The 12,962-nt window shown below is 35.1% G+C and overlaps 1 protein-coding gene across 1 annotated transcript; it reads left to right on the top strand.

Moving 5' to 3' along the window:
- On the top strand, positions 946–12,218 carry LOC18790596 (cycloartenol synthase 2). Its single transcript, XM_007225178.2, has 19 exons — positions 946–1,118; positions 1,270–1,480; positions 3,354–3,539; positions 3,758–3,847; positions 3,938–4,132; positions 4,267–4,351; positions 4,941–5,107; positions 5,454–5,642; positions 6,344–6,457; positions 6,892–7,014; positions 7,118–7,240; positions 7,316–7,414; positions 8,377–8,433; positions 8,989–9,035; positions 9,139–9,282; positions 9,485–9,662; positions 10,184–10,264; positions 10,878–10,961; positions 11,875–12,218. The coding sequence occupies exons 2-19, from the start codon at positions 1,283–1,285 to the stop codon at positions 11,986–11,988; spliced, it is 2,274 nt and encodes a 757-aa protein (XP_007225240.1). The 5' UTR covers positions 946–1,118; positions 1,270–1,282; the 3' UTR covers positions 11,989–12,218.

Below are 12,962 nucleotides of genomic sequence, written 5' to 3'. Positions count from 1 at the left end.
GATATGTAGTTGCACGAGATATTTCGTGCTTTTGCCTATACATGATACTTTCTCTTCTTAGAAAGCACATGTGTTGAGCCTACAAAAAAATTTGGCCTACACCAAAGCTGGGCTACAAGTGGCCTGATTGGAAGGTTAAATGGCCAAATGTGACCCTCTAAATTTGGCCGAATTTTTTTTTTTAGCCCATAATTGAAGATAACTTTTGCATTATTTTAAAGCTATATTTGACCTATGACCCATGACTGGAGATGGCCTAACAATACTAAGGTGCAGCCAATCCCACCTAAAAAGAACCCAATTTCTCCCAAATTAAGACATCTCAATACAATTCCTCCAATAACCGTGACAGTGAGACAATCAACAATGTCACCCTTATCTTTTGACACTTCATTTCACAACCAATAATCTATCCAAACTTCTATGATTCCCATACCCAATAGATAACAAAAAAAAAAGTAGGGAAAGTTTTTTATTTTTTATTTTAATATAAGTGATATTAGGAGAAAAGATAATCAAATCCACTTCGAATGCATGTATAAATATTTTTTAACCAATTAAGCTATAAACACTTAAAATAGAAAAATTTTAATAAAACAATTCTGCAAATGGTAGCAAAACAAACTGAGGAGTCCGGTGAGCCACAAGTTAATGGTCATGTACATCACATTCTAGAACATGGAACTTTATGCATCTAGAAGGTCACATTATTGTAATTGAAATTATTAATTATTAATTATTAATTATTAATTTAAATGCTTTAGTGAGTTCATCCCCTAACCATTTCAATCACAAATTGTTTTCTAGAAGACCTCAATTTTTAAAAAAACACAATTGCTAAAAATGCCTATTCGGTGGCATGGGAAAAAACAAAAAATCCAAAAGCAGCCAAAACAATCACGGTGTGTTTGTCTGCCATTCTCTCTCATCACCCCTGTGAATCCAAATTGTTAAAATTTCTCAACTGCCACCTGCCTCATTCAGAGTCCCATCTACACTTCTCGCTCATTCGGAGTGAGCAAGACAGAGAGGAGAGAGAGAGAGCTCTGCATTTCTCAGCGGCTTTCTATCTGTCTCTTCTCTACCAGTGCAAATATTTGACTGATAATCGAAATCTGGTAACCTTTCGTTTTCGCTTTCGCTTTCGCTTCACAGATCTTAAACTCCCAAAAAGCAAACTACTTTTGCTATTGTATTGGTTGTAATTGTTTTCTTTTCGTTAAAGTTCGCTCATTTTCTGTCATTTTGGTTTTCTCGGGAACCAAACAGAAGAACCCAGAAAATGTGGAAGCTGAAAATTGCGGAGGGAGGGAGCCCGTGGCTGCGCACACTCAACAATCATGTGGGCAGGCAAGTGTGGGAGTTTGATCCCAAGCTTGGCACCCCCGAAGAGCTCCTCGAGATCGAGAAAGCTCGCGAGCACTTTCGCAACAATCGGTTCGTTAAGAAACACAGCTCCGATCTGTTCATGCGCATGCAGGTAATTATTTACTCTGTGTGTTTAAATGCGTTATTGGTTTGATGAAAATGAAAGCTCTGCTGCTTGTTTTGAGAGTGCTTACGTGAACTTTTAAGTAATATGGTTTTCATTTGTGGATCTTGTGCTTTGTTGAAGACTTGAATATGAATATGTATTTTATATTTTGATATTATATTTTAGAGTTGAAGTTGACCCCAGAAAGACCTGGTTTGACTAAGTCATCAATGGGTTAGTGCGGAATTGCGTGTTGGTTTGAATTGTGAAACCATGATGGAGAAAGGGAAGTTCTTGAGTGTTTTTGAAGTGAGGGGATGGAAAACTAATTGATAGCAGCTTGTTTGCGTCACTTTGAGTCTTCTGGAAAAGTTCCTAAATATGCTCTCTTGTCTCCCTTGGATGAGATTTCTAAGCAAATGGGGATTTGTCTTTAGTATTAACCTTTTGACAATCTCCTTGTTGGTTCCAATTTCAGAAGATGTCACAAAATGTAAGAGTCAATGATAGCTGCTCTGAGGATAAAAAACTAGGATACTGCTACTTTTATCGTTGAATATTTTCATGTGATTTTTGGTTTCTGAAAGATTTTTAAGCTGTTATCTACTGTTTCCGGCTTAATTGTCATGTTGGTTGGATGCTGCTGATTCCTTTGCCAATCTCTTTTTTAAATATTTTTTTTATTATCATTGTAATCCAGGACAACCCTTCACTCCACATGATTTTAGTGCCATTTCTTTTGAAATTTCATTGAATACAGTACTCCGCTTTTAAAATTCCAAAGCTGCCAACTTGAACAAGTATAAGTCAGTATGCAACTAGATATAAAATTGTATCACTAAATTAAGCTAAAGGAGCAGTAAACACTTTGCACTATTGTTATATTCATCTACTTTGTAGTCAATGATAAATCTTGTAAACGATTGACCTTTTATTTCTTTTCATTTTAAATGTTAAGGGGAAAAGTGTGTAAGAATACTTGTTGGAAGTATTCCTGAAAATACGTCAGCCTTTTCAGTTCTCCTAAAATTTGGATTATTCTTACTGTTTAATGGACTGATAGAGGTGATATTGTAATGACTTGGGTTCTAAGGTTAGCGAATATGCAATCATAATCCTTCACCTATGCATTTATCCAAAAAAGAACATCTTAGTGTTTTGCCTCCCCAGTTTTCCACTTCTTGGTATGATTGTAAAAAATTCTTTTTTGTGGGTTCCATCTAAAGAGTTATTGAGTTTGAACAGCAGCAGACTTTCTGAAAGGCTTTCCCTTTGACATATTGTCCAATATTATTTGAAGAATAATCATAGTTCTAATTTCCTAATAATAGAATTTAAGGTTTCTTACAAAAAATTGATTATAGAATTTCGTATGCCTTCCATAGTTGGAATGGTGGCGAAGAGTTTATGATTTGCTACTGTAGTCATCCAGAATATCAAGCTGCTCCTTGAATTTATTTATTTATTTTATTTTTGTGTGAAAATCATCCTAAAATCTCTCAACTGGAAAAGGATAGACCATCAGTGATTATATTTTCTGTTTTGAGGAAAAGCATGATGAAAGAGGATCATTCAAAATATCGATTGTTCTACATGTTATCATTACCGTTTCAGATAAAGTTGCTTGTTTCTTTACATTTCCCTGTCACTGGAATAATCAGTCAGACTGTGAATCAATTGTTAGTTAATGTTTATTGGTTTTAATATAATAGTTTTAAGGGAGAATGATCATATAATAGTTTTTTTTAGCTCTGCTCTTTGGGGAATGGTGAATGAGTCTGTCAATGCTCAAACATTAGTCTTCTATTAAGTTAATTTCATATAATATATAAATGTTATCACTTATTATAACTATTTATCTTTCCTCACTGAAAAATAGTTATCCAAGGAGAACCCAGGTCATGCTGTTTTACCCCAGATCAAAGTAAAAGACACAGAAGATGTGACCGGGGAGACAGTGACAAATACATTAAGAAGGGCTATAAATTTCCATTCAAGTCTTCAAGCCCATGATGGACATTGGCCCGGGGACTATGGTGGCCCTATGTTTCTACTGCCTGGCCTGGTAAGTGCTGATGCTGCTGCCAATAGCAACTGTATGTTGTGGAAAATATTCCAGCTAATCCCGAAATGGGTGGATTGTATTTTAAATCAATTGTCTCAGCCTTCAAGAACATAAAAGTGTACTGCAAACATTCATTTTTTTATTCCTTGTACAATAAATCCATTGCAGAAAGAAATAATCATTTTAATTCTGGACACTTCTTCCCATCAAATGATCAGGTAATTACTTTGTCTATCACTGGGGCATTGAATGCAGTCTTATCAGATGAGCATAAGAGGGAGATTTGTCGATACCTTTACAATCATCAGGTAAGCATCAATTTAGATTGTGGGATATATTTTTGTAGAGCTTCTGCACGTGGGACCAAAATTTGTTAATTTAGAGATGTTTAATTGCAGAACAAAGATGGTGGGTGGGGCTTACACATTGAGGGCCCAAGTACTATGTTTGGTAGTGTCTTGACTTATGTTACTTTAAGGTTGCTTGGTGAAGGAGCTAAAGATGGACAAGGAGCGATGGAGAGCGGGCGTAAATGGATTCTGGACCATGGTGGTGCTACTGCAATTACATCGTGGGGGAAAATGTGGTTATCAGTTCAGAACTTAACCTTCATCTTGTTGGTCTAACTGACCTTCACATTTGATTACTAGTTTTGTTGGAATGAGTTCTATATATCCACAATCTAGTCCATTTGTTTATTTGTTGTGGTATTGGTGGTCTGTAATAGGTTCTGGGAGCATTTGAATGGTCTGGCAATAATCCCCTGCCTCCTGAGATATGGCTTCTTCCGTACATGCTGCCTATCCATCCAGGTTCTTGCCATTTATGCATTCTATGCGGATGACTGTATTTCCTGTATGTATGCTGTGATTTTGGAGAATAAGTGATTTTCTTCTTATGAAAAAGAAAAGAAAAAAAAGAACAGGTGTTTCTGTAATTTTGTCTAACGTGGCTGATAGTAACTTGTAATGTACTATCAGCTAAGGTAATCAACATAGTTTGGGTGTTCATATTAATTCGATAGCCTACATTTTATGCTTCACACTGAACTTTTTTTAAAATCAATTTAATGCTGAAAAGATCAAGCTCTGGATTATTTTTTTAGCATCTTCCACATGATTTAGCATTCCTATTCTGCTAACCATGAACAAAATATGCTGTATTCTAGGGGATTTTTTGTTCCCTTCTTAAAATTGTGCTCTTTGTCCTACAAGTGAGACTTCTAATACTATCGTTCTCAACTAGTATGTTCATAGTTTTGTTATAGTGAAGCTTCAGCTGTGCAATGGTGAATTTTGTCTATAAGTTCAGATAAAGGTTTCTTGTGGCATACATGAACTATCGTTTTGATCTTCCAATAAATCCGCTAGTGGAGGAATTGATTTTCTTTTTACTCTGCAGGAAGGATGTGGTGTCACTGCCGAATGGTTTATTTGCCAATGTCTTACTTATATGGAAAGAGGTTTGTTGGCCCAATCACACCAACAGTCTTGTCTTTGAGGAAAGAGCTTTTCAATGTTCCCTATCATGAAATAGATTGGAATGTGGCTCGCAACCAGTGTGCAAAGGTTGGTCAAAGTGATTGTGATTAAAAAAAAAGTGTTGAGTAATAAATCTTCTTCAACAACTTGACTGAAGTGTTGAGTATTTACTAATGTTTTGTCTATCATTTTCGCATTTCTGTTTATTAATATATATATATATATATATATAGTTTCTATAAAAAAGAAAAAAGAAAAAGATACATTGATGAACAAAATTCAGTGAATGAGTTCAAGATAACTTAATGGATTACAGTTGGCAGATTGCATATCTGTACTGTTCCGTCAATTGGTATACTGTCAAGTATCTGTCTCTACTTTCACATTGATCCTGATTTTTCTAATAAGAAAACTCGTTTCTTTGTTTTTGCAGGAAGATTTGTACTACCCACACCCCCTTGTACAGGATATACTTTGGTCCTCTCTCCATATGGCTGTTGAACCAATCTTAATGCGTTGGCCTGGAAAGAAGTTGAGAGAAAAGGCTCTTAAAACTGCAATTGAGCACATACATTATGAAGATGAGAATACTCGTTATATTTGCATTGGGCCTGTGAATAAGGTATGTATCCAAGCAGTTCAGCGGTACACACACTTGTGTGTTAAACTTTCTGTCTGTTAAGCAGAGTAAAGATAACTTTTTAATGCTGTGACTTATACTATATTTTGAAGAGATGATGGAGAGTGGGAAGGAGAAAACAGGTAGTAGACATGGGAAAGATAAGAAGTGAGAAGGATATAAGTTTCTCTGCTTCTTCTTTGGTAGAAAAGAAGGAGAGAGGAAGGACAGTTTGGTATAAAAGATTACATTTTGCCCTTTATTAGGAAGAATATTTTAGTAATCTATAAGGAATTTTATAACAATTTGTATAGATTTCTTCCAATCATACCATGAGCGCATTGGTTTTGGTGGGTCTGGAGTGGCTTTTCATCCACCCTATTTTCCTTTCTCCTGACCCATATCTTTACCAAATGAAGGATCTCCTATCTTTCCATCCCTTTATCCCTCACACTTTCTGGCCTACCAAACTTGGTGATAATTATGAGACTGTTATTGAAGTTTATTTATTAGTTAGGTTCTTATATGCCTTCACTGATCTTTGATCAATCTGATCCGTTTCTGGATGACTTTTTTAACTGTGTTTTAGTTATTCACTTATGTTTTTATTGATGTTCATGTTTTGGTAACCAGTACATTAAAAACCCCTTCCTTTCGCATATTTCTATTTGGCAATTACAGTTTGAGGTTGTTGTGGATTGCAGGTGTTAAATATGCTTTGTTGTTGGGTAGAAGATCCGAATTCAGAGGCTTTCAAGTTGCATCTTCCAAGAATCTATGATTATCTATGGATTGCTGAGGATGGCATGAAAATGCAGGTCTGTATACTACCATCTTACCTTGAACTGTTTTTAATAATTCTTCCATGTTTCTGGTTTGGTGAATGTGACATTACAGCTTTTAGAATGCTTATTGAAAAACATTACTACATAACTTCCAGTGCTAGTTGTATTCAGTAGTCACCAATAATATGATATGGTAATTTCCCTTTCTACAAAAATACATGTGATCAAGTTTAATACAATTGCTAGGTAGGTGAACAAGTTTTTGAAGTTTTTATAGCTGCTGTGATTTATTCAACTATCCAGATGCTTGCATTGCTGTGCTTACCGAGACGGACACATTTGAAAGTCTTAATACCCTCTAACTGCGAATGAGTTCAGTTATGCAGATTTGTTTTACAGCACTTAATGAGACAACATTTGTTTAATGGGTTTTCTGTTGAGCATCCTGATTTTATGACTCACTGCAGGGGTACAATGGAAGCCAGTTATGGGACACTGCTTTTGCTGTTCAAGCAATTATCTCAACCAACCTTGTAGAAGAATTTGGTTCAACTCTAAGAAAGGGACATAAATTCATCAAGGATTCACAGGTGGCGTTTCCATGTGTATCAGAAATCATTGTGCTTCTTAATACTGTTATATTTTAATGGCCCTGCCGTTTCCCTAATTGACTGTTTTTATTTTTTTATTAAGGTTCTAGAAAATTGCCCAGGTGATCTTGACTTTTGGTATCGCCACATTTCAAAGGGTGCTTGGCCTTTTTCTACTGGTGATCATGGATGGCCCATCTCAGACTGCACCGCAGAAGGATTGAAAGTGAGTTTTGACCAAATTGAACACGATGCATTTGTTTATTCCTTGTTCACTATTTCTAAGCCTTTCTTTTTTCAGGCTGTTCTATCATTGTCAAAAATTCCATCAGAAATTGTTGGTGAACCAATAGATGCAAAGCGGTTATACGATTCTGTCAATGTCGTACTCTCATTGCAGGTTAGCTGAGACCATTATAGTCTGAAGTAGATATGTGTATTAATTTTCTACCATCCATAACATCACCAAGAACTACTTATTTATGCACTGAAGGGTGTCTTTAGAAGCGGTAAAAATGCAGCTTGCATGTGACTATAAATATGTGATAAAGTGACATTTATTTATAAGGTGATTACAGTCCTAGAACAATAAACTTTTCAAACTTCACAAGAACCAATTTTATTAATATTGTCTAGGATTTTTGGCTGTTGCAGTTGTATTGACATTTATCTTTTGTAATAAATGCCTCTCTTGAAGATCATCAACATTAACAACCACAAAAGAATGGTAAGTTGCACCAGTCCTCATCTAAGGTTATCCTAGAGTACAGGATCTCTATTCTCAATCCATTAAGCTTTCTATCAGAGGCTTCACTCCCGCCCTCTGCTAGATTTATCTATCACCTAGATTAAATACCCCATCCAATGTATCAACGATGTCAAGATCATCATCATCAGCAGCAGCATTTTGTAGTACCTATTTTAAATTGATATCCTAGGTTGCACCTACCTTAAACCTTACCTGTATTTTTTTAACAATTTTTTATGCCTAAGCTGATGGATACAGAGAAGTCTGATTTTTGTATGTATATATACCCTTATTTTCAAAAATCTAAAGAGAGGGATGGAACTTTATACGAATCTGATTCTCTTAAAATTCCGGTGTGGAGGGTGAGTTGTGACGATTTAAAGGTGAAATAAATAAAGCATATACTGCCACTAGTATATGTGACAATGCCTTTTTTATTTGGACCTATTATTGCATTACAATCTGAACTGTGTTAATTGATCATGATGTTTCTTTCTTTCCCCGTCTACAGATTTCTAATTAATGGTCTTCTTTGCTTTCTCCGTAACAACTGATCTATAACCCGAAAGAATTTTTTTAATCACTGATAGCTATCTATTATAATGTGATTGCAGAATAGTGATGGTGGCTTTGCAACATACGAACTTACAAGATCCTACAGGTGGTTAGAGGTAGACTCTCCATTATCATTCACTTTGCTTCATTTTATTTTGGTGGATTCTGCTCAAGTCCATGATCTAGTAATATGACTGCCATCTAATAATCTCCTCGGTCTAGTAAGTGTTAGAATTTCTGTAGTGCACCTTAAAAGGACCTCATTACTCTATATGTCCAATTCTGTTTGGTGATTGCACATCATCAAAGCCCTTACGCGAGATATCCTAAGATTCCTGTTTAAGGGCATCTTCATTCTCCCGTTGTTTATTAACTCAAGATAGTGAAAACCACTTGAACAATGGAAAATGTATAAGAAAATTTTACCATCGAGATGTAGATCACACTCTCATAATTCGTTTTATGGAAAAATTATCATTTCTTCTCTAGTAAATTTTACTTCAAACTTGGAAAAAGTCACTATTGCATGTGATGACTCATATAATGATTTAAAGTTGATGCCCTTCTTTTGGCCCAAATGTAGAATCTGTCGCAATAATCTATGCTTTTCACCATTACCTCCTGAGATCAGGGGGACCTAATCTTTTTCACTGTTTCTTCTCTTTTTCCAGTTGATCAACCCTGCTGAAACCTTTGGTGACATTGTTATCGATTATCCGTAAGATATCAGCACCTTGAACTGCGTCGGTTTCCATTACTTTTTTGTTTTTGTTTTTCAAATTACTTAATTAGTAGTAAGTACTTTCTACATGTCTCTGTAGTTATGTCGAATGTACCTCAGCTGCTATTCAAGCTCTGGCATCATTTAAGAAACTATATCCTGGTCATCGGAGCGAAGAAATTGAGCATTGCATTAAAAGAGCTGTTGAGTTTATTGAAAAGATACAAGAATCTGATGGTTCATGGTTTGCCCCTGTTTACCACTATATAAGCTCTTTCTAGCTGCTTTCTTATTCTCTGATCTATGTGTTTTTTAGAATTTGCTCAATCAATGCATGTACACTTTTTAAGTGTAACACAATTTATGATTTCCTGTTTGTTGCTTCTACAAAAAACTTCAATGTTCTCAGTTTGATCGCACCTTTTATTTCTAAAATTGCTGAACAGGTATGGTTCATGGGGGGTTTGCTTCACTTATGGTACATGGTTTGGGGTAAAAGGGTTGGTGGCTGCTGGAAGGAACTATAACAATAGCTCTAGCATTCGTAAAGCTTGTGATTTTCTTCTATCAAAACAGCTTGCTTCTGGTGGCTGGGCCGAGAGTTATCTATCATGTCAAAACAAGGCAAGTCTGTTGATTTTAATTGTTTCTTAGTTATCAAATAAATGCACATATTTGTCTATAAATTATCAAGTGGTTCATCAATCCTGTTATAGAACAAGATATGTGTTTGTATGTGTGTGTCTGTGTATTTATATATTGAATCTAAATGAAGCTTCTATTTCCTTATCATCAGTGTATGGTTATATGGCCACGAAAACCTGTGACAGTCTTGAGTCCTTAGTTTTTTCTTTTAATAAAACTCTCAGACAGTGATTTGATAGAGAACTGGTTAACAAGGTGTAGAATATTTGTAACGTTTGTTTTTGAAAATGCACTATCTTTATACTTTTATTTCATAGTGTACCTAATATGTTGATGCCTTTGCCAAAAAAGAGACTCTTGAAGAGATTGTAACTTTGCTAGTAATGGGATGGTTCTTGACTGAGGTGACAATGTTAAATTGGTTCTAGATTAAAATTTTATTGTGATAGTTTTTGTGATTCTTGACTTCTAATGTTTCTTCTTATCGCTTTTCTGGACAGGTGTACACAAATCTTGAGGGTGATAGGTCTCATGTGGTAAATACTGGATGGGCCATGTTGGCTCTTATTGACGCTGGGCAGGTGTGCATGTAATTTTACCAAATACGTTTCATGAACATGTGTATGTTTTTATTCAACTTATTCTCATGTCGCAACAATTGTTTTGGTTCTTTTTTATCGGATAAGAACAAGTAGTTTTATTAATATGAGCTAATCATCAAAACACTAAAGTAGACGAGCAGTGGAGTCCACCAAATACACAAACAAAGCCTCTACTGTCCAAACACTCAGTACAACACCAGAATTTTACAGACAACATAAGTCCTAGTTCTAAGTTCTAACGATTTAGGACAATACAGCCACTCTTTAACCCCCCTTAAGAAAAAAAGGTGAAGCCTATCTGTTCATTAGACATTGAATCCCACAGAAACACACAAAATCTGGCCCTCTCCCACTAGAGATCTTCATCCTCCGCATTTTTCGATAAAAGTTCTGCCATTCCTCTCCAACCAAACAATTCCATAACTGCCAAGACACAACTCCAAAAAACTTGACCCTTTTTCCCTCCAGATCCACATGCTTCCCATTTGTTCGTTTTCTGATGCTGATAGGGATTTTTGTACACTGCTTTCCTTGGTGTTATTCCTAGCGTTTGCATTTTTGCTGATTGTGGTAGTCTTTTTTATTGGAGCAGGCTGAGAGAGATCCAACACCGTTGCACCGTGCGGCAAGACGTTTGATAAATTCTCAAATGGAGAACGGGGATTTTCCGCAAGAGGTACTTCATTGTTTGTTACAGTACTATTTAAAATGCATAACCTGAGAACAAGTGCTCTAAGTTTCTACCATTTTGCATGATTCTTGTCTTTTTGGGTTTCTAGTGAATATTGCATTGAACAAGAAGATCTCTTCATGTTAGGATGTGAACATATGATATTGATAAGATAGTTATTTTTATTAGAAATTGAACAAACTTTTTGGGAAAATTATGAATACATCGTATTAATTCCTTGTAATATTGGCACACTTTTGTATGGAAAATTGTGTTGTTTTGCTCTGAGCTTTAGCTTGACACGTTTTTTGGATGGAAGAAAATTCATTGTGCTTTTGGTTGATTTAAAATGTATAAAGAAAAGCATGCAGAAGATAACAAGAAACCATGTCAAGCCACACAGGGTGGTTTTAGAATTATATGGATATTTCTCATCATTTTAATTCTTCTTAATGTTGAACAAAGTTTTGGATGTTGATTTATGTGGAGGAATTTTGACTAATCAATAGGAGAGAGTTGGTTGAATTGTAGTGCATTTCATTACAATTTGTGTGAATTAATTTAGGTAAGGCTGAGAGGTATGATTAAGTCTTTCTCTGTTGGTATCATGTAAAAGTATTTGCTGTATGGTAATTGAAATCCCTAATTAAAAGGGTCAAGAAAGAATGGAACTCAAACCTTGAAACATTAACCTTAGGGACAGCATTAATAAATCCCTTTCACTATCAAGGTGTTGTTGGATGTTCTGCCAAAATGAAATTAATGCTAGCTTCTAATCTCAATAAATTGTTTTCTTAAATTTTGATGTCATTTCCGAAACATTAATGTGGGGTCTATTAGTGCAATGATGATTTAATTCTACTGTGTCACCTGTTGAAGATGCGTTTAATCGTTTTCCTTTTGACAATTTTTTTTACAGGAAATCATGGGTGTCTTCAACCGGAACTGTATGATCACGTATGCCGCGTACCGGAACATATTCCCTATATGGGCACTGGGAGAATACCGCTGCCGGGTGCTGCAGGCTTCATGAGCAAACCTTGCCATTAATTTGTATAACATTCTCTCATGCAAGCTAATGTATTTCAAATTCAACTACCTTTTTTGTCAACTAAACATCGCAGAGTAATGAGTTCTAGAGCCTAAAAAAATTTCATAAAAGAAAAGGAAATAAATCATAACAAACTCCAGGTGATTGTGTATCATAGTTGTATCTCATATGGTAATTTTGAAGTTACTTGGCTGAGGCACAGCTTTTACCCATCTTAACACTCAGTGAGGCATACTCATTAACTTGCATGAGGAATCAACAAATCTTGTTTAGTACTTATGGTAGAAAAATATAGTGCACATTTATAAAATAAAATATAGGCATTCAATGTTCTCTCTAATAACAGCCCTTTGTTGTGTTTGCCTTGGGCGAGGGTTTATTGGAAGTTAAAATAAATTTTAGGGCCCGTTTGAATTGATGGATTTGGAGGAGTCCTGTTTGGGACTACTTTAGTAAAACCCAAATCCACTTTAAAGTTGAAATATTTGGATGAAGGTATTTGAAAGGAAGTATTTGGATTTCACAATAATGCTAAATTTTCTATTAAAAAAATGTGAATATTAGATTGAATGTATTTGAAATAAAAAAATTATAAATATTAGATTGAATGTATTTGAAATAATGAGATGTAAGAAATTCGGAATGATTATTTATTTTATAAAATTGATATTTGGGGGCAGAGGGGGATTAAACCCTAGAGTTTCGGAATAGATTTGAAATAAATATATGCAATTAGTTATTTGAAATACGATGGTTTCTTCATTTTGTTCTTATTCAAATTTAAGTGTGCATAGATAAACATCAACTTCTATTATAACACGTGAACGAATATACTACATTACTATATTCTGATACCAAATTATAACTACTCCTTGTTTGACAACATTTTCACATTCTCAAATTATCATTCCGCATTTGAAATTAATAATTTATGGTTTTTAAAAGCATTATTATGC

This window comes from Prunus persica, chromosome G1, assembly GCF_000346465.2.
Source record: "Prunus persica cultivar Lovell chromosome G1, Prunus_persica_NCBIv2, whole genome shotgun sequence".
Taxonomy (NCBI): Eukaryota; Viridiplantae; Streptophyta; class Magnoliopsida; order Rosales; family Rosaceae; genus Prunus; species Prunus persica.
The sequence above is the reverse complement of the archived record's forward strand: the minus strand, read 5'-3'. Positions and strand labels throughout refer to the sequence as shown.